This window comes from Scomber japonicus, chromosome 11 (genome assembly GCF_027409825.1).
Source record: "Scomber japonicus isolate fScoJap1 chromosome 11, fScoJap1.pri, whole genome shotgun sequence".
In the NCBI taxonomy this organism is placed as follows: domain Eukaryota; kingdom Metazoa; phylum Chordata; class Actinopteri; order Scombriformes; family Scombridae; genus Scomber; species Scomber japonicus.
The window spans coordinates 1,116,360-1,144,018 of NC_070588.1; the positions used below are offsets into that span (position 1 = coordinate 1,116,360).

At 43.3% G+C, this 27,659-nt stretch overlaps 1 protein-coding gene across 1 annotated transcript in view; it reads right to left on the reverse strand.

The window, feature by feature from the left end:
* ttn.2 (titin, tandem duplicate 2) overlaps positions 1 to 27,659 on the reverse strand; it is a 267,045-nt gene that overhangs the window by 106,037 nt on the left and 133,349 nt on the right. The window contains 24 exon segments of the mRNA XM_053329075.1: positions 176 to 273; positions 1,558 to 1,824; positions 2,725 to 2,848; positions 5,994 to 6,136; positions 8,633 to 8,759; positions 9,551 to 9,690; positions 11,245 to 11,511; positions 12,646 to 12,912; positions 13,885 to 14,151; positions 14,314 to 14,440; positions 16,163 to 16,302; positions 17,445 to 17,708; positions 18,016 to 18,282; positions 18,395 to 18,661; positions 19,859 to 19,985; positions 20,068 to 20,207; positions 20,964 to 21,233; positions 22,182 to 22,460; positions 22,551 to 22,946; positions 23,050 to 23,103; positions 23,640 to 25,253; positions 25,625 to 25,669; positions 26,299 to 26,412; positions 26,569 to 26,640. Coding sequence (XP_053185050.1) covers positions 176 to 273; positions 1,558 to 1,824; positions 2,725 to 2,848; positions 5,994 to 6,136; positions 8,633 to 8,759; positions 9,551 to 9,690; positions 11,245 to 11,511; positions 12,646 to 12,912; positions 13,885 to 14,151; positions 14,314 to 14,440; positions 16,163 to 16,302; positions 17,445 to 17,708; positions 18,016 to 18,282; positions 18,395 to 18,661; positions 19,859 to 19,985; positions 20,068 to 20,207; positions 20,964 to 21,233; positions 22,182 to 22,460; positions 22,551 to 22,946; positions 23,050 to 23,103; positions 23,640 to 25,253; positions 25,625 to 25,669; positions 26,299 to 26,412; positions 26,569 to 26,640 — 5,876 coding nt within the window.

A 27,659-nucleotide genomic window follows, 5' to 3' on the forward strand; every position in this document is an offset into this window, starting at 1 on the left:
ATGAATGAATAAATGAAATGATGAATGAATGAATGAAGGGATGAATGAATGAAGTGATGGATGAATGAATGAATGAAGTGATGAATGAATAAAGTGATGAATGAATGAATGAATGAATGAATGAATGAATGAATGAAGTGATGAATGAATGAAGTGAATGAATGAGTCTACTCACTCTGACGTTCTCTCTGGACACTTCACACTCAAACGTGGCCGATTCTTTCTCTCGGACCTCGACGTCGTGCAGCGGCTTCGAGAACTCGATATGTGGAGCTGAGATAGAAACACATCATCATTATCATCATCATCATTATTATTATCAGGTTCAATACGTTAAAGGCTCCTTAACTAAATAAAATAATAATTAAAATACATAAATAAATAAAAAAATAAAAAAATAGAGAAAAAGAGAAAAAAGCCAAGTGACGTCACATAAAAGCAGCTCAGTTTCTGCCCAGCGACAGGTTGCTAAGGCCCTATGGTTGCTAAGGGCAGCTAAGGCCCTACGGTTGCTAAGGGCAGCTAAGCTTCTACGGTTGCTACGGCGATTTGAGAATGTGCTTGGAAAAAATTCTCAAAATGCCCCCAGAATTTGGCTTCTGACAAGGTCCCGAACAATTGCAAACTGTGAGAAAACCGTAACTCCTGTCCAAAAACCGAAAACACCGTGAGAGACACAGAAGCCGGCAGATTCTGACAGTGTTTATTTTATTCAGATATTCCTTAAAATGAGCGAGTAAGCTCAGTGTGAACACAGAGTGAGATTCTTTTGAAAAAAACAGACAATTACATTAGAGTCAATGGGGAGAGAGACAGGTATTGCTGCCGGTCTCGGCCCCCCCGTTTAAATTTTGTGCAGACTCCGCCTGTCAACGTCACATTTTATGAATCCCAACACCTATGTCTACATTTTGACAAAAAATTATTTGTGTCCTTTTTACGGTTTGGCCGTGAGCTTGAGTAAAAAATAAAAATTAAGGTTATTTTTTTACTGCTTCTCACACTCTAGCTAACTGCTGCTTCCACTCTAACTTTGAGGAAAAAGTGATTTCCACTCCTCGTTTGACTGCTCATAGTTTGAAAAGTTTACATGTTATGTAAAAACAGTTTGGTGTTTTGGAGAGAGCACAAGTTTTCCTCCGTTTAAAAGTTTGAATCACATTTCTACGTGCACGTATGAGAGAGCTAGGGGACTTTGGGAAAAATTGGAATTCCAACACTAAAAGTCATCGAGCCCAGCTTTACTGCTGGAGAGGAGTGCCTCGGAGCTGAGCACCCGTGGCACTATATAATAATTTAAATACATAAATAAATAAAATAAATAAAAAATAGAACTAAAGAAAAAAATAAAATAATAATTAAAATACATTAAAAAAGAAAAAAAGAAAAAATAGAGCAAAAGAAAAAAAAATAATAATAATTTAAATACATAAATAAAAAAAAAATATATATATATATATATAGCAAAAGAGAAAATTAAATAATAATTAAAATACATAAATAAATAATAAAACTAAGCTAACCTTAATGACTATAAGTAAATGAAGTGGTACTCACGCTCCACGTTGAGGAAGCAGGAGGTTTTGAAGTCTTTAGCGTCGCAGGTGTAGGTCCTGGAGTCGTCCAGAGCACAGTCGTGGATGATCAGCGCCCTCTTGCGTCCGTCTACGATCATCTCGTACTTCTTGCTCTTACGGATTTCCTTCCCGTCGATGAACCACTGAACCTCCGCGTTGTCCCTGGAGACCTCGCACTCCAGCGTCGCCGTGGCTTCCTCCTCCACCGTCTGGTCCACCAGCGGCTTCGAGAACTCCACCGGAGGCTCTGAACCGACCCGAGGACGAGAAAACAGCTGATTAGACACTTTCTCTTCTTAACCTCCTGTTGTTCCTTCTATCTTTCCTTCCTTCCTTCTCTCCTTACTTCCTTCCTCTTTTCCTCCCTCCCTCCTTACTCCCTTCCTTCCTTCCTACACTCCTTCCTTCCTCATTCCTTCCTTCCTGCTTTCCTTCCTTCTTTCCTCTTGTCCTCCCTTCCTCCTTACTCCCTTCCTTCCTTCCTACACTCCTTACTTCCTTCCTCTTTTCCTCCCTCCCTCCCTCCTTATTCCTTTCCTTCCTTCCTACACTCCTTCCTTCTCTCCTTACTTCCTTCCTCTTTTCCTCCCTCCCTCCTTATTCCTTTCCTTCCTTCCTACACTCCTTACTTCCTCCCTCCTTTCCTCCCTCCCTCCCTCCTTATTCCTTTCTTTCCCTCCTCATTCCTTCCTTCCTTCCTCTTGTCCTCCCTCCCTCCTTATTCCCTTCCTTTCCTTCTTTCCTACACTCCTTCCTTCCTTCCTTCCTCTTTTCCTCCCTCCCTCCCTTCTTACTCCTTTCCTTCCTTCCTTCCTCTTTTCGTCCCTCCCTCCCTCCTTACTCCTTTCCTTCCTTCCTTCCTTCCTTCCTCTTTTCGTCCCTCCCTCCCTCCTTACTCCTTTCCTTCCTTCCTTCCTCTTTTCGTCCCTCCCTCCCTCCTTATTCCTTTCCTTCCATCCTTCTTTCCTCCTTTCCTTCCTTAACCTGAGGACAACAGTTTATATCTCTAAATCATCTAAATCCACAGGTTCAGGTTCAGGTCTGTCTCAGATCCAGCAGAGATCACAGTGATTTCATTAGTCTCTGAGTTTCTCTTTGAGGTCAGGGGTCGGGGGGTTTAGGGTAGAATCAGGTTTTGGTGTCTCACCGTTGACCGTGAGGTTGGCTTCGGTCTGGAAGTCCTTGGCGGTGAGTCGGACTTGTCCGGCTTCATTTAACTGGACGTCTCTGAGAGTCAGACTGTGGACGCTTCCCTCGGCCTTCAGCACCACCTGTTGGTTCAATGACATCATCGGCAGGTTAGTTCACTACTGAGCCCTGAGCGCTGTCTGTCAGGGTCAGGGTCAGGGTCAGGGGTCAGGGGTAGGGGGGTCAGGGTCAGGGTCAGGGGTCAGGGGGTTAGGGTTAAATCAGACTGATCATAACTAATCAACTCAGTACTAAATACTTCATACTATAGTAAAAGCAGAATGGAGGATGGAGCACACACTGCTTTAGTAGGTTTTATGAAGCAGTCTGATCTGAACAGTGACGTCACTCAGTGGAGGTTTGACTGTTTTACTGCAGCAGCGTCTGTCAGGTGTAAAGGCTCAGGATCAGCTGGATGTTGTCTGTCAGGTTCAACATTGATCTCTGAGTCTAACCCTGACTGTTTCTGAGGGTCCTTTAGTCTCTAAACTCTAACAACAGATCCATCCTCACATCTACAGCAGTTATGACCTGAGGAAGTCACAGTTTGCTTTATTAGTTATTTAAAGCAGGTTTGGAGCTGAAGCTAAAGCTAAAGCTAAAAGCTAAAGCTGAAGCTAAAGCTAAAGCTAAAGCTAGCTGGTCTTCTGCTCGTTTTCATTGAAGCTGAATCAACTTTCTGATTTAATGAAGTGATTTTTATTAATGATCAGTTTCAGTGTTTTATTGATTGGTTTATGTTTGATCTGTGACTGAGTGTGATGTGAAGCCGCTAACAGAGCAGCACTTTGAATTTCGTTGTATTGTTCACAAAATAATGACGATAAAGATTTTAACTTTGACCTGATGGCTGCAACAGAAGTGTGATATGAGGATATGTTGAGAGGTTCTTTAACTTTTAGGGGGTTTACTTTAGTCCTTAGGTCTGGACCTGACTGAGGGCTTTACTGTCTGAGGGTAATTAAAGGTAATTAAAGGTAATAATGGTTTTACTGGTTTTACTGGTTTTACTGGTGTGTTGTTGACTCTGCAGCAGGGAGCCAGTCAGCTGAGCTCTGACAGCTAGAAGGAACCCAAGCAGCTGCTTTGCTTCCCCCGATTTAAACCTCCTGACCTTTGACCCCCGGTGGCTGCTTTTACACGCTGTATATCACACTGAGCTGTCTGGAGCAGCAGCAGCTCCATCACTCACTGAGCAGGACGGAGACACAGAGGAGATACAGCTGGAAACTACTATCATTTCATTTCATCTGGGTTCATTTTATTCTTTGTCTTCATTAAATAACTTTTGATCTTGTATGTTTGAATCCTGATGAGTGAAATGTTAGAGCCTGATCTCCACTGCTGAGTTTTAATACATTTAAGCAGATTTTACAATGTGAAAAAACAACTGAGGAAGCAAATTACTGAATGTTTTCCATGTGGAATATGAGGATTAGCAGATTGAGATGGGTTAAAATACACATTTAAATGATAAAAGACTAGATATACTGTAAAGACATGTTTCATTTCATTTTAATTGAACTGAAATTAAAGTTCAGTTCTGACTTTGCTGAGGTTTTATCATTTATGTCACTTTAACTGTTAATGGCTGAAGTCGGTTTGTGTGTGGGTGAGTTTTAACTGTTAATGTCTGAAGTTGGTTTGTGTGTGGGTGAGTTGTCTGAAGTTGGGTTGTGTGTGGGTGAGTTTTATCTGTTACTCTCTGAAGTTGGTTTGTGTATGGGTGAGTTGTCTGAAGTTGGGTTGTGTTTGGGTGAGTTTTAACTGTTCCTGTCTGAAGTTGGTTTCTGTGTGGGTGAGTTTGAAGTTGGTTTGTGTGTGGGTGAGTCTGAAGTTGGTTTGTGTGTGGGTGAGTCTGAAGTTGGTTTGTGTGTGGGTGAGTCTGAAGTTGGGTTGTGTGTGGGTGAGTCTGAAGTTGGGTTGTGTGTGGTTGAGTTTTAACTGTTACTGTCTGAAGTTGGGTTGTGTATGGGTGAGTCTGAAGTTGGTTTGTGTATGGGTGAGTCTGAAGTTGGGTTGTGTGTGGGTGAGTTTTAACTGTTAATGTTTGAAGTTGGTTTGTGTATGGGTGAGTTTTATCTATTACTGACTGAAGTTGGTTTCTGTGTGGGTGAGTCTGAAGTTGGTTTCATGTTGCAGGTGTTGACATGTTGAACTGTTTTATTGACCAGCTGGAGTCTGATTCATGTTTCTGTGTCTTATAAACTGTGTTAATGTGTTTTATACCTTTTATTTATTATCCAGGATTAATCATTCATTGAATCTGTGTCTTTCTTTCTTTGTGTTGAACCAACTATTTAAAGTTTAAAGTACTAAACCCTCCCTAAACCTGGATTTAAACCTAGTCTTCTTCTCTTTTAGTTCATTTTTAACTGTAACTGTGACATTTTATCAGTGATCATTGTTTTTATTTATTTACATTAACACAAGCTTCACTTTTAATAAGCTCCAGATTAAATATATCTCATTGTATTCTTCAGTTAAGCAGATTTAAGTTTGATTAATGCTGATTTAGTTTGAATCTAAAGAAAACCAACAAACCAAAAGAGCCATCAAACTACTGGACCTGAGATTTTACAGGTAGGAATAGTTCAGGTGTGATAATTAAAGTTGTTTTCATGTTAGAACTCAACTTATCTTCTACATCCTGTGAGTCTGTGTTGATGTTTAAAGTGTAAAACAACCCTGAGACAGATCATGTGTCCCTCAGACTTCTCAGGTTACGACCAATAATCAAACTAATCCTGCGTTATGACGTGAAGTCGGACTCACACTGGGCGCTGATCCTCTCTTATTTCAGCGTTTCAAGGTGAGAGGAACCATTTAACATCACGCCGTGTGTTTTTAAACTGAAGCTGTCAAATATCTCTAACTGTTGCCACCTGCCTCGCTCCCCGGCCGCCTGCAGCTGTTAAAAATAACCCCCGCAGAAACGCTTGCGGGGCAGAAAAGGCCTCCCCTCCTGCGTTATCCCAAAACCAGGATCGAATGCTCAGCTTGAATCCTGATCCAGCAGCAGCAGGCCCTTATATGAAGACGGGCTGAAGCTGGGACAGGCTGCTGCTCTGAAGACTCAACAGTGTACAAACGTGACAGGAGATGTTGCTGGTTCTGGATCAGTGAGTGAGAGCAGGTGTTGTTAGTGTCAGAAAGGTTTCAGGAAGTGCTCGTCGTCCCACCGCCTCGGGCCGGGGGGGTCTCTCTCTCAGGTGTGTTTGGACTTACCCGGTCGCTGGGCTCCAGCTTGGTTCCTCCCAGGATCCACTCCACAGGAATGCCTTCGTAGGACAGCTCACACTCGAAGGTGGCCGTCTCCCCGGCCGTCACCGTTACATCCTTCAGAGGCCGGTTCAGGCTGATCACTCGGGCTTTGGATTGGGGAGAAGACATGGTTAGCCCCCCCCCAAAAAAACTACACGATCAATCCAAAAAATCCCCCAGAGAGAGAATCAGCTAATCCTCAGAGGCTCGTCCTCATGGTGCGGGCTGAGCTGAAGCTGCTGGAAGCCTTCAGGACAACTGGAGGCAGCCGCCCGGGACTCGGCTCTGGGGGGGTTTGGCTAATTAGCATAGGACCCCCCGTCAGATGGATAAGGCTGCGGGGACCAGTGAGGGATGGGGTCGCGTCCTCCCCCTGCCAATCACTGGGAACCTACTCTAGATATGGCATGAGGCTTCTAAAATTACCGAGGGACCCGATTGGCCGGGAGCCCATCAGGGGAAGCCAGTCTGCTCCTGTCAATCACATATTTTCCTGGAAAAGGAGAAAGCAGCGCTGCTCGCAGGAGTTACCCAACGTCACATGCAGAGAGAAAGCTGACATCACGCTTCAGGGTGTTGTAACTAACGGCTGCTGAGGTTTGGTAACGTCAGGATTCCTCTCATGCCTGAATTAAAGGCTCTTAATAGTTAAAGCTGAGTGATGAAGCTTTACAGTCTTTGATGATTGTTAAGAGATGATTCTTCTATTGAATGCTGGTTGTTTTAGTATTTCACTGCTTTTCAAATCAAATCAACTTCTTCACTGGATCTTAAATATTGACCTCATTCTGCAGGTGAAGTTGGGTTCTGGTTGGTTGAGACTTAAAGAAAGCTGACATCACGCTTCAGGGTGTTGTAACTAGCTGCTGCTGAGGTTTAGTAACACAGAGAGAAACTAACAGGATTCCTCTCATAGCTGAATTAAAGGCTCTTTAATAGTTAAAGCTGAGTGATGACGAGCTGTCAGTCTGAACACTTCAACATTATCATTTCCTCTCTGAGTCTGACAGGAAACACAAACATTAAAATATATATACACTGAAATAAAGTCTCCATCTGAACAAGTGATTTAAGAGACGCTTCCTGTTTCTTAGGTTCTAATTTATGCACAAAATAAACTAAATGGTTTATTAAAGCCTGAGAGTCTAAAGTCCATCTAAGGAGCTTCACACTAAAGCTGCTCAATTAATCCAGATTTGATGACGATTATGATTTAAGGACCAAACGATGTCAAAACTAATAAAATCAAGGGGAAACTACTTTTAATAATAATAATGAGAAGTGCTCAATATCAAAGGTTTTATTTTGAAAAGCTTTGACAGGAAGCTGCTGCTGCTGCTGCTCGGAGAGAACATTAATTAAGCCGAATGTCCAATAAATGCAGCAAGTTTCTAAAGTTTAAAAAAATCATTTTAATAATTGTGATAATGATTTTTTCCATAATGGAGCAGCTCTACTTTACAGTCTGTGTTGGTTGTTAAGAGATGATTCTTCTATTGAATGCTGATTGTTCTTCACTGGATCTTAAATATTGACCTAATTACTTTTATTACAGTGTATAAAATATGAAATAGATTGTAAATGTCTCACTGAGAAACATTTCACTTTCAACTTCAAAATGATTTAAACTGAGGAACAAAATGTGATGAGACAGTTTTCTGCAGGTGAAGTTGGGTTCTGGTTGGTTGAGACTTAAAGAAAGCGCTGACATCACGCTGACATCACGCTGACATCACGCTGACATCACGCTTCAGGGTGTTGTAACAGAACGATGTAACTGGTTTGGTAACGCAGAGAAAGCACATCAACTATTTCCATCAGGATTCCTCTCATAGCTGAATTAAAGGCTCTTTAATAGTGAAAGCTGAGTGATGACGAGCTGTCAGTCTGAACACTTCAACATTATCATTTCCTCTCTGAGTCTGACAGGAAACAACATACATTAAAATATATATACACTGAAATAAAGTCTCCATCTCAACAAGAGATTTAAGAGATACTTCCTGTTTATTCAGGTGAGCTGTGAATTAAGAATCACTTTTCTTGCCAATGAGAGAACAGATTCTTACCCTAACCCAAACCACTGTTCCTGATTGTTAAAAGGACTAAAAACCAAAGAATGTCATATTTAAAATATTTATAATGTTAGAGTCGACTTCTTAAAACAGCTTTAACATCAGAATGAAGAAGCTGGGTTAGTTTAACACAGAGAAGAATCAGAGCTGTAATTAGACTGTAAACAGGAAACCAGGAAGATTTTCAGATTAAGAGCAATAAATGTTAAACAACCTTATCAGTGATGTAGTGTGAGAGTTATTATAAATGTATGTGTGTTATTATAAGTGTGTGTGTGTGTGTGTGTGTGTGTGTGTGAGAGTTATTATAAGTGTGTGTGTGTGTGTGTGTGTGTGTGTGTGTGTGTGTGTGTGTGAGAGAGAGTTATTATAAGTGTGTGTGTGTGTGTGTGTGAGAGAGTTATTATAAGTATGTGTGTGTGTGTGTGTGTGTGTATGTGTCTCTGTGTGTGTGTGTATCTTTGTGTCTGTGTGTGTGTGTGTGTGTGTGTGTGTGTGTGTGTGTGTGTGTGTGTGTGTGTGTGTCACCTTTGACTCTGAGCTGAGCGGAGGACTTGGCGTTAGCGGCAGCGAAGTCGACGGTTCCCGCCATGTCCTTACGGCAGTTAAACAGAGTCAACATGTGTTTGGCTCCTTCCTGTTTGATCTCCACATCCTGAATATTAAACAATTATAATTAAATATAGAAGAAAAGAAAGTCAGCAAAAATCATTTCTTCTTCTTCTTCTTCTTCTTCTCATCACGAGGCAGAGAGCAGAGAGAGAGTTCATAAAGTCCTAAAACATGAGATTCTTTCAGTTTAATGCAGAAATGCTAAATTCTGATTAATTACTGAGGACCTGTCCAACACTCATATATTCTTCCTTCTTTCCTTTCCTATCTTCCTTCCTCTCTCCTTTCCTTCTTCCTCCCTCCCTTCCTTCCTTCTTTCCTCCCTTACTCCTTCTCTCTTTCTTTCCTCTGTCCTTCTTTCCTCCCTCCTTTCCTTCCTTCTTCCTTCCTCCCTCCTTTCCTTCCTTCTTTCCTTTCCTTGCTTCTTTCTACCGCCCTCCTTTCCTTTCATTTCCTTCCTTCCTTCCTCCCTCCTTTCCTTCCTTCTTTCCTCCCTCCCTCCTTCTCTTTCTTTCCTGCCCTTCTTTCCTTTGTCCTTCCTTCCTTCTTTCCTCCCTCCTTCCTCCCTCTTTTCCTTTCCTTCCTTCCTCCCTCCCTCCTTCTCTGTGTCTTTCCTCTGTCCTTATTTCCTACCTTCCTACCTCCCTCCCTCCTCCCTCCTTTCCTTTCCTTTCCTCCCTTCCTTCTTTCCTTCCTCCTTTCCTTTCTCCTTTCCTTTCCTTCCCTTCCCTTTCCTTTCCTTTCCTTTCCTTTCCTTTCCTTTCCTTTCCTTCCTTCCTTTTCTCCTGCTTAGAGAATAAACCCAACCACCATGTAGTTTATAGTAGATCTTACAGCAGAGGGATGCAGCGACTCTCCCTTCAGCTTCCAGGTTCCATGAGGATCCTCCTCTGAGATCTCCGTCTCAAACTTGGCCACTTCCGTCTCCGTCACCTCCACACTGTACAGCGGACGCACCACCTTGATGTCCCGCTCTGCAGAGGTTAAAGACACGTTAGCGGAGAGACAGACAGCTGAGGGTCTGATGATGAGCTGAGAGACAGGAAGTACAGCAGAGAGACAGGAAGTACAGCAGAGAGAAAGACAGCTGAGGGTCTGATGATGAGAGAGACAGACAGGAAGTACAGCAGAGAGACAGGAAGTACAGCAGAGAGACAGGAAGTACAGCAGAGAGACAGACAGCTGAGGGTCTGATGAGCAGAGAGACAGGAAGTACAGCAGAGAGACAGACAGCTGAGGGTCTGATGATGAGAGAGACAGACAGGAAGTACAGCAGAGAGACAGGAAGTACAGCAGAGAGACAGACAGCTGAGGGTCTGATGATGAGAGGAAGTACAGCAGAGAGACAGGAAGTACAGCAGAGAGACAGACAGCTGAGAGTCCGATGAGCAGAGAGACAGACAGGTGAGGGTCTGATGGTGAGAGAGACAGACAGGAAGTACAGCAGAGAGACAGGAAGTACAGCAGAGAGACAGGAAGTACAACGGATATGGAGACGACAGTTTGGCGAGTAGCTGTCGCTCTCATTCAGAGCGACTTACAGTTTGAGCAGAAGCAGACGAGCAGAGAAACTCTAGACGATAAACCAACCAGAGATCATCTCAACTCTAACAGACTGATAATGTCTCATAAAGGATGAAACTGAACCTGGAGAACATCAGGTACCTTATATCTGCTAGAGAGGAAATCTGTTTTAAAATCTGGCTTTTCTCAATTTAATGTGTAAAAACTAGGACATTAGATTAATGCAATCCATAACGCATTAATTTTTTTAAATCTCATTTTAATGTTGCAAGCCTTTTTGTCCCTTCTCCTCCCCCGTAGACGGCTCCTCTAGCTGTAGCGCTATGCTTTGAAGTGGCCTCCTGCAGTAAACCTACCGCGCTGATGGAAAGTAAGAGAGCTACTGGACTTTTGAACGGCTTGTTTAACTTTAAAACACTTCCAGACGCTTCAGTTGACAAGTCAAAAGTAAAATGCAACCTGTGTCAAACGGAGTTTAACTACCACCGGAGTACGTGGAGTTTGAGTTAGCACCTCCACGCTAAACACCCAGGTGCAGCCAAGCCAGCCTCAGCTCCACCAAAGGACCATTTTGGAGTGTGGGAGTCGCAGCAGAGCCGTGATTGATTCCCAGTTAAGACACTCTGGTAAGAAATGCTTTACATTATGGGCTTAAAACTGCCTTCAAATGGAAAATAACAGGATTTTAAACATGCAATTCAAAACGCCATTAATCGTGATTAACTATGGAAACTCTGCGATTAATCTCGATTAAAATAATTAATCGTTTAACAGCCCTAAAATAAACGTTTCTAACCACAGTTATAATAATGAGATGAGTTCAGGTTGGTTTATCCTCAGGTGTTACTCTGAATTACAAAATCACACATCTTACAAACACTCAGAGACAGTAATAATAAATGATGGAGGATGATGATGATGATGATGATGAAGGTTTCAGCGGCTGGAGGAGGACCGGGTCTGATTCTGCTTCCTGTTTGGCTGTGGCTCTCTGCAGGTATTACCTTCGATGTCCAGGTTGGCCGTGGTTTTGTCGGTGCCACAGTCGCAGGTGTACGCTCCGATGTCGCTCCGCGCCGCCTTCTTGAAGACCAGCGAGCGTTTCTTCCCGTCTGATTGGAAGAGAAGATTCTTGGAGGGAAAGATTTGGTTACCGTCTTTGAACCATGTGACCTCGCCGGCGGCCTTGCTCAGCTCGCAGGACAGAACCACCTCGTCCTTCTCCACGGCCGTGTAGTTCTGGAGCTTAACTGTGAAGTAAAGGTCGCCCTCTGTAGGAAGGCGAGAAGACGGGAAGGCGAAGAACCAGGAAGTGTTAACAACCAGGAAGTGTTAACAACCAGGAAGAGTTAACAACCAGGAAGAGTTAACTACCAGGAAGAGTTAACAACCAGGAAGTGTTAACAACCAGGAAGAGTTAACTACCAGGAAGAGTTAACAACCAGGAAGTGTTAACAACCAGGAAGAGTTAACTACCAGGAAGAGTTAACAACCAGGAAGTGTTAACAACCAGGAAGTGTTAACAACCAGGAAGAGTTAACTACCAGGAAGTGTTAAACACATGGGGAAAAAACAGCTGATGATGTTCCATGAATCCATTTAACCTTCGTATCATCCTCCCGGGTCAAATTGACCTGGCCTTTCCTCCCTCCTTTCCTTCCTTCTTCCTTCCATGCTTCCTTCCTTCCTTCCTCCTTTCCTTCCTTCTTCCTCCCTCCTTTCCTTCCTCCCTTCCTTCTTCCTCCCTTCCCTTCCTTCCTTCTTCCTCCCTCCCTCCCTCCTTTCCTTCCTTCTTTCTCCTTTCCTTGCATTTCTTCCGTCCTCCCTCCTTTCCTTCCTTCTTTCCTACCTCCCTCCACCCTTTCCTTCCTTCTTTCCTCCCTCCACCCTTTCATCCTTCTTCCTCCCTTCCTCCTTTCCTTCCTCCTCCCTCCCTCCCTCCTTTCCTTCCTCCATCCCTCCCTTCCTTCCTTCCTCCATCCCTCCCTTCCTTCTTCCTCCTTTCCGTCCTTCTTCCTCCTTCCTCCCTCCCTCCCTTCCTTCTTCCTCCTTCCCGTCCTTCTTCCTCCCTTCATCCTTCCCTCCCTCCCTTCCCTCCTTTCCTTCCTTCTTCCTCCCTCCTTTCCTTCCTTATTCCTCCCTCCCTCCTTCCTCATTTCCGTCCTTCTTCTTCCCTCCCTCCCTCCCTTCCTTCCTCCTTCCCTCCTTTCCGTCCTTCTTCTTCCCTTCCTCCCTCCCTCCCTTCCTTCCTTGACTTGAGGACAATAGGAGGGTTAAAAAGAAATCTGGACTAGCACCGAGGACTCCAGAAACAGACTTTTCATTTAAAGTGATAATAAAAAGTTAAACAGCAGCTTCCTGTGAGAGAATCAAGGAGTCGAGTCCTTCCAGACATCGATACTAACCGAGTACAGTGAGCATGGCCTCTGAGGTTTTACCCATGGCCTCAACTTTGATCATGGAGGTGTCGTCAACGGTGACCTCTTTGAAGGCCAGCGTGTGGACCTTTCCCGCCTCGGACATGTGCACCACCTTGCTGGGGTGCAGGCGGGTGTCGTTCCGGTACCAGACCACCGGGACCTTATCGTGAGAGAGCTCAACGCTGAACTCTGCTGTCTCACGTTCCTTCACGGTCACATCCTTAATCGGTTTGATAAATTCAAGACGGATACCTGACAAACAGAGATTTTATATATGTGTGGTTACATATGAGGCTGTAACATTTGAACATACAGACGGCCGTCCTTTAAAGTGCTCCACTCACTCAAGTGTAAGTGCATATTTGACCAAAAGCCTTCAAACCACCACATGAGCAATGAAACTAAAATATCCTTCCTGCTACTGTCACATCCACCTCAGGGTTATTATAGTTCATTAAGACTAAAACTAGCAATGAAAAGATAATTTAGTTAACTGAAATTAAAATAAAAACTACGATGAACAATGTAAAACTAACTAAAACTAAACTGACTTGCAGATAAATTCAGTATGCCGCTACCCCTAACCTCTCCAGAGGGGGGCAGTATAGCGGCTTCCTGTCCTGCAGCAGCCGGTTAAAGAATGAAATTAAAAAGACTTGATGATAAAACATCAGCTTCTACAAGTCAAGGCTTTCTCTGAATACCTGAAACACTAAAACTAAATAAAAACTAAACTAAAACTAGTCAATTCCTTCAAAATAAAACCAAACTAAAACTGGTCAATTCCTTCAAAATAAAACCAAACTAAAACTGGTCAGTTCCTTCAAAGTAAAACCGAACTAAAACTGGTTAATTCCTTCAAAATAAAACCAAAATAAAACTAGTCAATTCCTTCAAAATAAAACCAAACTAAAACTAGTCAATTCCTTCAAAATAAAACCAAACTAAAACTAGTCAATTCCTTCAAAATAAAACTGAAATAAAACTAGTCAATTCCTTCAAAATAAAACCAAACTAAAACTAGCCAGTAGATGTCTAACCTGCTGCAGGGTGATGTCACTTCCTTACACAAGTATCTAGAGCGTCACCATCCTATTGGCCACTGAATGATGATGTCAGAGGTTGAAAGGCTTTTGGTAAATACTTTATACACAGAGTTAAAGCGTCAGAGCACCAGAGGAGTGATTCTTCCCTAACGGAGACGTCTGCTCTGCCTTCATTTACCTTTGATGAACAGCTTCCCAGAAGTTCTTTTATCTTCAGCCTCAAACATGTATTTGGCTTCATCTTCATATCTGGCAGATTTTATAATAAGAGTGTGTTTCTTTTCCTCCACCACGAGTTCAAACTTGTCATCGTTTGATAACTCCTGAGATCCTTTGAGCCAGCGGAAGCTTTTCGGCTCTCTAGAAATCTCCAGCTCAAACTTTGCTTCGTCCTTCTCATACACATGCACGTCAGCCAGCGGAGTAATGAACGAGACGGGCAGCTCTGTAGGTTCAGACATAAGGAGTTAATATCAACGCACACATGGGAGCGCTGGAGAATGAAAAAGATCGGATCAGAACATGAACAGAGAACATGAAATCAGAGGGAAGAGCGATAAGATGAGCAAGGCTGCACCAGAAGTGAGATTTGAGGAAGTGAGCTCACCCTTGACTTTTAGGTTAGCGGAGCATTTAGCGTTGGCGGCGGTGAACACCAGCTCGCCCGTGAGAGGGACTTTGCAGTTGTATAAGACCAACGTGTGTTTGGCTCCGTCCTCCACGATCTCTACGTCCTGCAGACGGTCGACAAGCTTCAGCAAAAACATCTCAAAGCAAAGCGTCACAGAAAGGCTGCAGCTTCACTTTCATTCATTATTAACCTTCCTGTCATCCTGTTCCTTCCTTCCTTCTTTCCTTCCTTCCTTCCTTCCTTCTTTCCTTCCTTCCTTCCTTCATTCTGTCCTTCCTTCCTTTCTTCCTTCATTCTGTCCTTCCTCACTTCCCTCCTTCCTTCCTTCATTCTGTCCTAACTTCCTTCATTCTTTCCTCCCTCCTTCTCTCTTTCTTTCCTTCTTTCTGTCCTTCTTTTCTTCCTTCCTTCCCTCCCTCCTTCCTTCCTTCCTTCCCCCCTCCTACCGTCCTTCCTTCCGTCTGCCCTCCATCCCTCCTTCTCTTTCTTTCCTTCCCCCTACATTACTCCCTCCTTCCTTCTTTCTGTCCTTCTTTCCTTCCCTTCTTCCTTCCTTCCTCCCTTCTGTCATTTTTTCCTCCCTCCTACCTACCTTCCTTCCTTCCGTCTGTCCTCCCTCCCTCCTTCTCTCTTTCTTTCCTTCCCCCTACCTTACTCCCTCCTTCTTTCCTTCCTTCCGTCTGTCCTCCCTCCCTCCTTCTCCCTTTCTTTCCTTCCACCTACCTTACTCCCTCCTTCCTTCTTTCCTCCCTACTTTCCTTCTTTCTGTCCTTCTTTCCTCTCTCCCTTCTTCCTTCCTCCCTCCCTCTTACCTTCCTTCCTCCCTCCCTCCTTTCTTCTTTCCTTCCTCCCTCCTACCTTCCTTCTTCCCTCCTTTCTTCTTTCCTTCCTCCCCCCCTCCTACCTTTCTTCTTCCCTCCTTTCTTCTTTCCTTCCTCCCTCCCTCCTACCTTCTTTCATTCCTTCCCTCCCTCCTTTCTTCTTTCCTTCCTCCCTCCCTCCTACCTTCCTTCTTCCCTCCTTTGCTTCCATCCTTTCTTCCTTCCTTTCCTTCTCTGCCTCCCTCCATCCCTTCCTCCTTCCTTCTTCCCTTCCTTTCCTTCCTTCCTTCCTTTCCTTCTCCCTTCCTAACGTCCTTCCTTGACTCGAGGACAACAGGAGGGTTAATGAAACGTTTAACATTCACATACTTCATACCCTGACAGGTTAGATATGTGAATGAAAACGTTTCAAGACTTTTGATTCTTAAAAAAAAAAAGTCCTTATTTAGTGAAATTAAAAACCTTACTCCCTCCTTCTTTCCTTCCTTCCGTCTGTCCTCCCTCCCTCCTTCTCCCTTTCTTTCCTTCCCCCTACCTTACTCCCTCCTTCCTTCTTTCCTCCCTACTTTCCTTCTTTCTGTCCTTCTTTCCTTCTGTCCTTCTTTCCTCTCTCCCTTCTTCCTTCCTCCCTCCCTCCTACCTTCCTTCCTCCCTCCCTCGTTCCTTCCTCCTTTCCTTCCCTCCCTCCCTCCCTTCATCCTTCCTTCTTCCCTTCCTCCCTCCCTCCTTTCCTTCTCCCTCCTACCCTCCTTCCTCCTTTCCTTCCCTCCCTCCTACCTTCCTTACTCCCTCCTTTCCTCCCTTCCTTCCTTCCTTCCTTGACTCGAGGACAACAGGAGGGTTAATGAAACGTTTAACATTCACATACTTCATACCCTGTCAGGTTAGATATGTGAATGAAAACATTTCAAGACTTTTGATTCTTAAAAAAAAAAAGTCCTTATTCAGTGAAATTAAAAGTGAAGTGAACCAAAGTAAAGAGATGAATAGTTTTTGAGACATACGGCAGATGGACTGAGGACTTCTCCATTGAGCGTCCATTGGCCGTGAACATCGTCCTCACTGAGCTCAACCTCGAATCGAGCCGTCTCGCCATCAAACACCTCAGTGCCGTACATCGGCCGAACGATCTTGATGGGCCGAGCTAACGTTTCAGAGAGGGAACAGAACTCTTACTGAAGACTCAAAACATTTAAGAGCTCACAGAAAGTTCACTTACATACACACACACACACATAAATATGCACAGACTCTGACGAAAGACAGGCACAGATAGTAATAAGAGGAAACTGACACTGTGTAGAAACCTCATCTCATAGTTACCTCATAGTGACCTCCTCTATTGTGCCCTGAGCAAACTTTTCATATTACCATCAAAAAAGAAATGGCTCTCAATATTGGCTGATCTATCCTTTCCCATCCTATCATATCCTACCGTATCCTATTGTATAATTTCGTATCCTATTGTATCCTATCCTTTCCCATTCCATCCTATCGTATCGTGTCCTATCCCATCCTATCGTATCCTATCGTATCCCATCCTTTGCCATCCTATCGCATCCTATCGTATCCCATCCTTTGCCATCCTATCGTATCCCATCCTTTGCCATCCTATCGTATCCTATCGTGTCCTATCGTGTCCTATCGTGTCCTATCGTATCCTATCCCATCCTATCGTATCCTATCGTATCCCATCCTATCGTATCCTCTCCCGTCCTATCGTATCCTATCGTATCCTATCGTATCCTATCCCATTCTTTCCCATCCTATCGTGTCCTATCGTGTCTTATTGTATCCTATCGTATCCTAGCCCATCCTATCGTATCCTATCGTGTCCTATCCCATCCTATCGTTTCCTAGCCCATCCTATCGTATCCTATCCCATCCTATCGTATCCTATCCTAGCCCATCCTATCGTATCCTATCCTAGCCCATCCTATCGTATCCTATCCTTTGCCATCCTAGCCCATCCTATCCTTTGCCATCCTAGCCCATCCTATCGTATCCTATCCTATAGATCTAGAAGTGCCAGAGTTGTGTAAAGGGCAGAGACAATACAACAGAAAAGTCAAAGACACACATTCTGGTGGAAGAACGCTACAAGAGAGCCTTGTTTGGAAAGGGAAAGAGGTGAGGGTGACCACATTCATGTCTTCATAGTGCTAATTAAGAAGTGATGAGAGCAATGGGAAAAGTGCAAAACGGTACAAAAATCTGTGTGACTGGACTTGAGGTGAGGTTAGGAGGCAGGAAGGAGTGTGGCAAAAAAGCAAAATCTGCCTTTACCTTCAATATAAAGCATTGCTGTCGTCTTGTCTGTTCCACAATCACATACGTATTGCCCTTTGTCATTGTCATCGACTTTCCTGATGATGAGGGTCCTGCGTTTGCCCTCGGCCTTAATGGTAATCATTTTAGAGGCCTTAACTTCGGCCTCATTGTGGTACCACATGACATCCACGTCTTTGCTGAGTTCACAATCTAGAACCACCTTGTCTTTCTCCACTGCGGTATAGTCCTGCAGTTTAACGGTGAAGTACGGGTCGCCCTCTGGAAGGCAAATGTTTGGGTGACTTCCCATTGCACATATAAAACACTCGTATATATAAAATACAAGACAAACAAAACAGAAGATGGTCAATGAAAGACGAGGATGAATGTGCCAAACAGAAAAACAACATGAATGACACAACACTGATAAACAATGACTTACAAACACACAATGAGATGGATTTATGGATTTGGACAGACACAAACATGAAGACTCTGTGAAATGAGTCATGAGTAAGAAGAAACATCGGATGAGTGGGACAGGAAGTAGGACAGGAAGTAGGACAGGTGACTATGGTTGGTTTACCTATGACCGTCAGGTTGGCCATGCAAGGGATTCCTTTAGCCTCAGCTTTAATTTGGCAAATATCATCTAGAGTTACATCCTTTATTTCTAGCACGTGTTTCTTTCCATCCACATGAGTGACCACTGTTCTGCTCGGGTGGATCTTAACGTCGTTCTTGTACCAGGTGACGGGGATGTTCTCATGAGAGAGCTCCAGCTCGAACCGAGCCGTTTGGCCTTCCTTCACAGTTTGGTCCTTTATCGGCGAGATAAATTTGAGCCTGATACCTATAATTATATTAGTAAGGAATATTCATATGAGTTAGCTCAAGAGAGGAGGTAACCAACTCAGCGAATAGTCATCACATTAAAGGTTCTGCTGCTTGAGTCCAGCACTTACCCTCCACCGTGAGTCTAGCTGTTGCTGTTTTGTCCAAAACATCAATCATATATTCATCCTCGTCATCAAACTCACAGCAGTTAATGATTAGCATATGCTTCTTTCCGTCATCGATGATGTCATACTTTTGGTCAGGGGTGATGACGTCATCCCCTCTATACCACATGACTTTAGAAACATCCTTTGTGACAGTGCATTCAAACTTGGCCTGTTTCTTTTCAGGCACCGTAACGTCCTTCAGCGGGACAATAAACTCCATTTCGATTTCTGGGTTAAAAGGTGACACAGGTACAGTAAATACACAAAACACCACACACATGAACAACACAACAGTCTACAGTCAGGAAATACACAAAGCAACACACATGAACAACACAACAGTCTACAGTCGGTGGTGAGTTTACTCTTCTATGGCTCTAGAAGTTTAACCCTAACCCTCTGAAAACCTGAGTCCTTCCTTGTTGCAGACTCGCTGTGGCTAACTGATGCTAAGTGCAGCTCATCACATCTGATCCAACAGAAAAACTATCAGAGACATCTTCAGGTCGTCTTCTGGCCATAGCAGCAAACTGACGTCATCTTGCATCCCAGGACCGTTTGTCTTCTTTGCGGCCAGATCTACTGGAACTAAAGGCTGAATGCTGTCTTTCTACCTAACAAGGGTCTTCATGTTTGCCAAGGAAGCTTTCATCAAACAATAACTGTAGTGTTGATGCGAGGAAGGACCAATTCTTCTTTATGTTTGGTTCAAATCAAACTGTGTTCTGACTTGAATCTTCATTCTTCAGGACGTTCTTCTTTCTATCAGGCTTCAGTTAGATTCAATCAAATCCTAACCAGACTGGCTACTTCCTGTTTGCTGGCTACTTCCTGTTTGTGACTGTTGGGAATGATCAGTTGCCCTAACCCTAACCCTATCCTAACATTAAATCAGGCAGTTACTGAACTCTATTCATTGAAGGTAGAAGAACCTAAAGTGACTTCATGTCTGCAGGAGCTATTGATTAAAGAACATGGTGTAAGGAATAAACTTGCCACTGGATGTAGATTAACATAAAACACATGTACCACAAACAGTACAAATATAGAGTGACATCAACACACACATTTCAAACATCAGACCAGACACATTTACATTTCCACTGAACAAACAGAACAAGTAACATTAACAGAACAACAGATAATAGATAACAGAATAAATGAAGGACTCTGGAAATAGTCGAGATTGGAACTCAAAAATGTCTTCTGATCCTCTTGAGCTGCAAAAAGTCTCACTGAACGCTTCATCGCCATGAATTCAACTCATCAACCATGTTAAATAAAGAGTTAAGGTCCGCTCTCATGCCCCAAGGCTTTATTATCAGCGGACTTTACACCTTTATTTTTACAGATAATATCCGAACAGGAACAGTAACAGTAAGGTAGGCTGTAATTCCCGTCCTGAACACCAGGGGGTCTCCTTACCTTTCACATTCAGCATTGCGCTGGTTGTGGCATTCAGAGCCTGGTAGGTCACTTCGCCGGCTTGGTCCAGCTGACAGTTCTTCAGTGTCAGTTTACGCACTGCACCTTCCATTTGGATCTCGCATGTCTGATGAATATATAGAATTTAATTTATATAAAATGCACAAACACACACGAGACTTAATGTGACAGGATCCATCCAGTCTTACCGGGGATCTTGTCAAAACCTCTCCCTTGAGCTTCCATTCTCCAGGAATATCCTCCTCAGAGATTTCTGTTTCAAACGTGGCATCTTCCTTCTCGACTATCTCAACGCTCACCAGCGGCTTCAGAATTTCAGCTTCCCGCTCTGAGGAAGAGGTTTTTATTTGGGAATGAATATCAACAGAATGATAAAAAGGAAAGGAAAGTCATTGAGGGACGTAACCCTCCTGTTGTCCTCAGGTCAAGGAAGGAAGGAGGAGGGAGGGAAGGAAGGAAGGAAGGAAGGAAGGAAGGAAGGAAGGAAGGAAAGGAGGAAGCAGGGACAGAAGGAGGAAGGAAGAAAGGAAGGAAGGAAAGGAATAAGGAGGAAAAGATGAAGGAAGGAAAGGAGTAAGGAGGGAGGGAGGAAAGGAGGAAGGAAGAAAAGCAGGAAGGAAGGAAAGGAGTAAGGAGGGATGGAAGGAAGAAAGGTAAGGAGGGAAGGAAAGAAGGAAAGGAGTAAGGAAGGAGGGAGGAAAGAAGGAAAGAAAAGGAGGTGGGAAGGAAAAGTGTAAGGAGGGAGGGAGGAAAGGAGGAAGGAAGGAAAGGAGTAAGGACGGAGGGAGGGAGGGAGGAAGGAAGAAAGGAGTAATGAGGGAGGGAGGAAAGGAGGAAGGAAGGAAGGAAAGGAGGAAGGAAGTAAAGGAGTAAGGAGGGAGGGAGGAAGGAAGAAAGGAAAAGAGGATGGAAGGAAGGATGGAAGGAAATGTGGAAAGAAGTTTGGAAGGAGGAGGGAGCAAAGAATGAGGGAGGGGAAGAACAAAGGAAAATTAAAGAAAGAGGGAGGAAGGAAAGAAAACGGGGTCAGTTTGACCCGTGAGGACGGCAGGAGGTTTACAGAAAGGTAAAAAGGTAAATAAACCTCCTAGTGTTAGTTTGGCGGTGTAGACTCGTCCTTCCACCTCTAAGGAATACTCTGCCACATCCTCAGGCTGACAGTTCTTGATGGTGAGGGTCAGCGATTTGCCGTCCTGCTTGATCTCAATCTTGTCAGAAGAAGGGATCTCAGTCTCTCCTTTGATCCACTTCCAGTTGGGAGTCTCCTTGTAGAGTTCACATTTAAATGTAGCAGCAGCCTTTGGTTTCACATGCTGGTCTTTCAGTGGTTTCACTATCCAATCCTTAACGATTTCTGTTGGGAGTTTAACATGGTAAGTGTCCATTACACCATTACATCATTACACCACTACATAGACAATGTGCCTCAAAGCAGTGGCAATAACTCAGGATTACTAGATCTAGCTTCAGGTGGTTTTCAGGGACTTCTGCAGTTTTAAGCCATGTTTAGGCGTAAGAATCCAAGCCAATCTGTATTTGCAATATCCTACCGTTGAATATCTGAATATCTGAATGTAACTGCAGGACATCTAGTTTTGAATGGTACATCAAGCCGTATGATGTTCAGATCAATGTAAGACAATGATGATGTCTTGTCCCAGCTGACTTAGTCCATACTTTCTTGTCATGCTCAAGGCTAACAGGGTTCTGGGTATAGCTATCACTCCCTGTGTGCTCATTGCTGTTTTTGGAGTTCCCTCAAATTACTCAGAATTCAGTAAGCAGACATTAAATGTTTTAGCATTTGCCTCTCTGATTGTCTGCAGGCGTATCCTTCTACACTGGAAGCTGCCTAAACCCCCAGCAGACTGACCTAATGTCATTCCTTAAATGACAGCAGGGAGGTTGCTATGGTTAAGAGGGCTGGATCTTGAGGACATTGGTCAATCAACCTGTCAATCAGGACGTAGCCACGCCCTAATGCATACCCTGCTTTATCGTCACATATAAAATCAGGGAGGCCAAAATGTCCCAAATGAACATCATACTGCATTGAAGAAGGCTTTAAACTAGCGATTGAGACCATAAACACATTTTGAAAACGTTTACTGAGTTTAGAAATCAAGTGAGAAGTTGGTGAATTCTCCATTGACTTGTATAGAGACGGTCGCCCCCTGGTGGCCTTTTGATAGAATGCAGCTCTAAGTTACTTCCTGGTTGGCTTCATTTCAGAGGACCAGAGCTCCACGCCTGGTATTTATTTGTGTGACTGTGTTTATGTACAATATCTTCCACTGCTTACCAATCACTTTGACATTTGTTGCAGTCTTCACATCCTCCTGTCCGGACACTTCACACGAGTATTTTCCTGCATCTTCCTCTGAACTCTTCTGGATGGTCACAGCGTGCCCCATACCAATAATATTAATCTGAACCTTGCCGGCTTTTTTCTTCAGGACTTCCCCGTCCTTCTTCCATATCACCTCTCTCTCTTTGTTCAACTCACAGGTCATATATATAGGCTGACCCTTCAGAGCAGAAGTCTCCTCCTCCAACTCTTTGATCCACTTCACAGGTAGCTCTGTGGGAAGACAATAACATGATGAGCAATCTGACAAAGACTTACAGAAGATTAGATGAGTATCTTTGGTGGTATTTTAGATTAACGTACCTTCAACAATGAGCTTGGCTTTGCATGATATTTCCTTGCCAGCATTCTTGGCCACACAAGTATATTCCCCCCTGTCAGACAGCTGGACATCAATAATGCTCAACTTGCGATCTTTCCCATCAGAGGTGAATTTGTGTTTGGGGCTCTCACGCAGGTTGCTGTCATCTATCATCCATGTGGTGATAGCAGTGGAAGGCGAGACCTCACATTCAAACACAGCAGCAGAGCCGATAGACTCAGCCTCCTTCAACACGATGTCCTGAAGCTTCTTGGTGAACTTCAGAGGGACAGCTTTGAGTTTGAACCCTCCGAATGGGTCTTCTGGTGGTGTTGGACCTCTGCCACCAGGTTTCAGACCGCGGCCCCTGCCTTCTCCAGGGGATGGGGTCTGCTTGGCTGGAATAAGAAAGGAAGACAATCAATTAACATTTGAATTTCAAGATAGATGCTGTGGCACCATCTCTGCTGAGAATTCAATTGATTTATTAAGATGACTTACGTTTCAGCCCTCTACCTCTACCTCTTCCTGCTGCTTCTTCTGATGGTTGACCCTCTGTTTAAAGACAATAGAAATGAATGTGCTGCACACAACATAATCATATGCTAATGTATTCATAAACAGTGGTAGGGGAATGTGATGTCAACTTCAATGCATAGGGAAACATGAAGTAATGATGATGGTAAATATATGAATGAAATGCATTGGTGATAAATAACATAGACAACACAAATGGATGAATAATGTATAATTAAGACATTACATGAATTGATGAAGACATATTGAGGTTACACCATGAAGACAAACAAACAAACAAACATAACAAACAGAAATGTAAAGATGGCACAAATGGGGACTCACAAGAATGAAATGATATAACACAGATGACATAAAGCAATGAATATGACAAGATGAGAGTGGTAATTAACATAAGTATAAGATGGTGTCAATTGCGTCACATTTAAGATACGATGAGGTAAAAACACTTTAAATGGAGGCATGATAGTGGGAATGGGTAGAGATTATTCAAGGAATGAAGGGAGGGTTTTTTCCAGTCATCACCCAACATGTTGGAGCCGCCACCATCTCACCTCTCCGGGCCACACCTGGAACCTCCAGAGCACCTTCCTCTGCTTCACCTTCCCAGTCTTCAGAGCCATAACTCTCGCTGGGAACCAGCTCCAAGCCCGCTTCCTCCTCTTCCTCAGGCACAAACTCCTCTTTTGGCACTTCTTCCTTTGGCCGCACTGCACCAGGAGAAACTTTTTTCACTAGGGGAACCTTTCCTTTATCAGGCTTTGCTGGTTCTGTAACTTTCTCCTCCGCTGGTGAAGGCTTCTTTGGGACCTTTTTGAGAGTGACAGCTTCAATAGACTCTTTTGGTGAAACAATTTTAGGAATCTTTTTCAGTTTATCGATACTGGACTTCCTCTCAACTGGGACCTTCTCCGCTTCTTTAAGCTTCTCAATCTTAGGAGATGGTGTCTTTTTCAGCTCAATCTTCTTCAGCTGCTCCACAGGCTTCAAAGACACTTCTTCCTTTTCTTCTTTAGCCTTTGGTATGACTCCTTTCTTCAGCTGCAGATGTTTAGGCTCCTCAGGAACCTTCTCAGGTTTCTCAACAGCAGCTGGAACACGAGACACGGTCTCCTCTGCAGGAACCGCTTCAGCCTCCTTTACCTTATCTGGCTTCTTCTCCGGAGCTTCAGGTACCTCAGGTTTCTTAGGTCTTGCTTCCCTCTCTGGTTCTTTCAGTTTTTCAGCTGGACTTGTGCGGCGATGGCGCAGTTCGTCTGTTGGCTTCCTTTCTTTGTCCTCTTGTGGTTTCTTCTCAGGCTCTGCAGCCTCTTTGGAAGGCCTGGTGAAGGGCTTCAGCTTCACACTTTCAATCTCTTGTTCTTGTGTTGGGATTTTCTTCACCTTGGTTGGTGCTTTAACCTCATCAGGCTCTTTCTCTGGAGTTTTCTTTTTATCTATTGGTTTCAGCACCTTGGCTGGTGGCTCCTTTTCCTCTGCAGGAGCTGTGTCCAGTTTCGTTGGAGTTTTCTTGGTTTCCACCTCTCTCGGGATCCTCTCTCCCTTCTGGAAAGGTACAGCGTCCCTCTCTGGCCGATCCTTCTCAGCTTTATCTGGCTCGTCAGATGGCTTAACAGGCTTCTCAAATGGTTTTAGCTTAACTACTTCTGCTTCTACTTCATCTGAAGGCAATTTTTTCACCTTCTTCAAAGCTGCACTAGGTGGAGCTGGTTCCTCCTCCTTTAAGGCTTTGGGAGTTTTCTTCAGAGAAATCTTATCTTCTGGTTTCTCATCCTGTGGGACGACTTTCTGCCGGGTCCAAACATCTTTAGGAGCTTCTTTCTGTTCCTTGTCTTTGGGCTTTGTGATTTCTGGCTTTTTCACCACATCTGCTTTCTCTCTAGGTTTCCTCTCCTCTACGGTTCTCCTGGTGGCAACTGACATCTCGACAACTTCTTCTTTGTAAACCATGTGCTCAACCTCACACACTGTGGTCTTGGTGACCTTCTGAGGTTTTTCTTCTTCTTCAGACTCTTTAAGTGGAACCGATGGAATCTTCTTCAGTTTGATCATCTCATGCTCCTCTTCAAATTCCCTCATGACTGTAGTTGTTTTCTTCAAGGTGGGAATCTCAAATGTCCCAGCCTCTTCCAACTGAATTTTACCCTTTTTGTGCAGAACCATCATTTCTGAGGCAGCAAAGGTTTAACATTACTTACTGACAATTATCTGACATTACAAAAATATAAAGTACAAATGGAAAGAAAATAAAAAAGCTAATTCTAAAACAACTTAAGATTACATGACAACAGTAACAGAAACAAAGCAGACAAACAGGAAGACTCACACAAAAGAAGACAACAGTGTTTGCTTCAATATGTATTTTAGAACTAATTAATGTTAAACTCCTAAAAGTGTATAAGAAATTCAAATAGATGTTTTGAAGGTTTTATATATGGGAATGCTATTTGGTGCTGTAACAGAATGAGGGGGCAAATATTTATTGATGACATCACAATGTTTGGACTTGAGTGAAATGAAAGGTAATTGTTGGTCCTACCTTTCTTGGCTCCTCCTGGTGCTTGGACAGGTCCCTTGGTTTCATCTAATACAAAAGTATAGTTCAAAAACTTGTTAATCAGGCCATCTAATCTGTCATGAAGAGCATTTTCATTGTTTAGAAACTCTTAAGAACTGTAAGAATTTGTCATCGAACACATTCAGAAACAGAATGTGGACGACACAAAGCAAAGTACTCCAGTATCACTTGATTTAGCTGGATTACAAGGAATATAAGAGGTGATATAAGGGGCATGCTCATGCTGGATTCAAGGTAAAGTGAATTAACACTGAAGAACAGGGAGACAACGTGAAAAGGAAAACATTGTAAGACTATAGTTAGAGACTATACTGCTACTGAATGTCTTACCAACCCGATCAAACTACAGTGATTAAACAAGATGAGGGTGAAAGATGAAAAGGACTGAAACCCGAAACAAAGAGTTTGTTTCTCTCTCAGTTCTTCAAATACCTCGGAGTGTCTCAGGAACTATCTTCTCTACTACAATTGATTTTTCTTCTTCCACAACCATCTTTGTTGTTTCTTCAGTCTTCTCGACATGTTGATACTTGGTCACTTCAATTATAAAAGAATAGGAAGTTGAAGTATTGCAAAGCATCACTACGAGACACACAGTGTTGGTATCAATTCTTTAAGGAATCTTGTCTGGATACCTGGCTTGGTTTCTTCTTTAGGAGTCACTTTCTTCTCCAACTTCTCTGTTTTGTCAGTGACTTTAGGCTTTTTGACAGCTTCTTGAACTTTTACAGCAGCCTGTGGTTTGCTCACTTCAAGTACAAGGCAAACAGGGAATTCAACTGAAAGCTCTGCAGACACTCTCAGTCTCAAAGATTCATATCTACTTAAGAGTGACACTCTTTTACGAATGCCTTAAGAATTAAGCTTGCACAGAAACACACAGACGTAAAAACAGAAATACAAACCTGCTTCAGGAGCAGCTGGCTTTACTAGTTCTTCTTTGACTTGTGGGGGTGATTCCTTCTCCTTTACAGGAACTTGGAAATGAAATTATAAGACAATTAGGACTCACTAAGACTGATACGGTGAGCACTGAGCCATGCAAGGACATAAAACACAGAACACAAAACAATCTGTGATAAAAACAGACAGAATAGGAAGAGGTAAGGCTGTTCACATTCCTCACCTCATCTGTGCAAAACAATATCAATAAAAACAGGAAGAGTGAAACAATGAACAAAGATTAGAAGAACTCAAAATCTGTGGCAGGTAAAAAAGAGAGATGTGATGATGACAGACTGTCTCAGTTGATAGCATGACGGTTCTTCACAAGAAGCAAGAATATATGTTGTGCCCAAACACGATGGGTGATGTGACATGAGATCCTCTTGAAATGATGAAGTTTGACACTGAAATCCTTGAATGAATGAAAACAAAGAGGTGCACGACAATGTTTGGTGCTCAGATCAAAAACACGTGCTTAGTGACACATAACGCTTTTCCCTTTTTATACCTCTGGAAGATTCTTGGAGGCAGATAATTTCCTTCTTTACTGGCTCCAAAGAAAAAACCTTCTTTTCTGTGAGAGACTGAGCTTTTCCCTCCTTTGTGCTTAAGGTTTGAACTTCCTGGGGAGGGATAGATCTGAAGTCTGCTTCCAGATGTTCGACTTCTGCTTCCGTTTGCTTAGTGGAAACTTCTCCGTATTCTGGACACACTTCTGTTTTGTAGTCGGGCTTCATATCTGTCTTGGTTTTATCTGTTACTGACGGTTCTATGACTCTGGGCTCCATATCAATCTCAGACTCTGTTGTTTCAGGTTTGTATTTTTCTTGTGATGGATGCATACCCTCACTTATGTGTTGGGGTGTAACTAACGCCCCTCCTTTAATACGTTCTGGTATAATGTCTTTTAGTTCTGCGTTTCCTTTCTCATAAATCTCTTTGATGATTTTATCTTTGCCTGTTATTGTTTCTGTCTTCATTTCCTCAGCTTGAACGAGTTTCTGTTGTCTTCCTAAAGCTTCTTGGTGAATTAATGAGCTTTTTGGTGTCA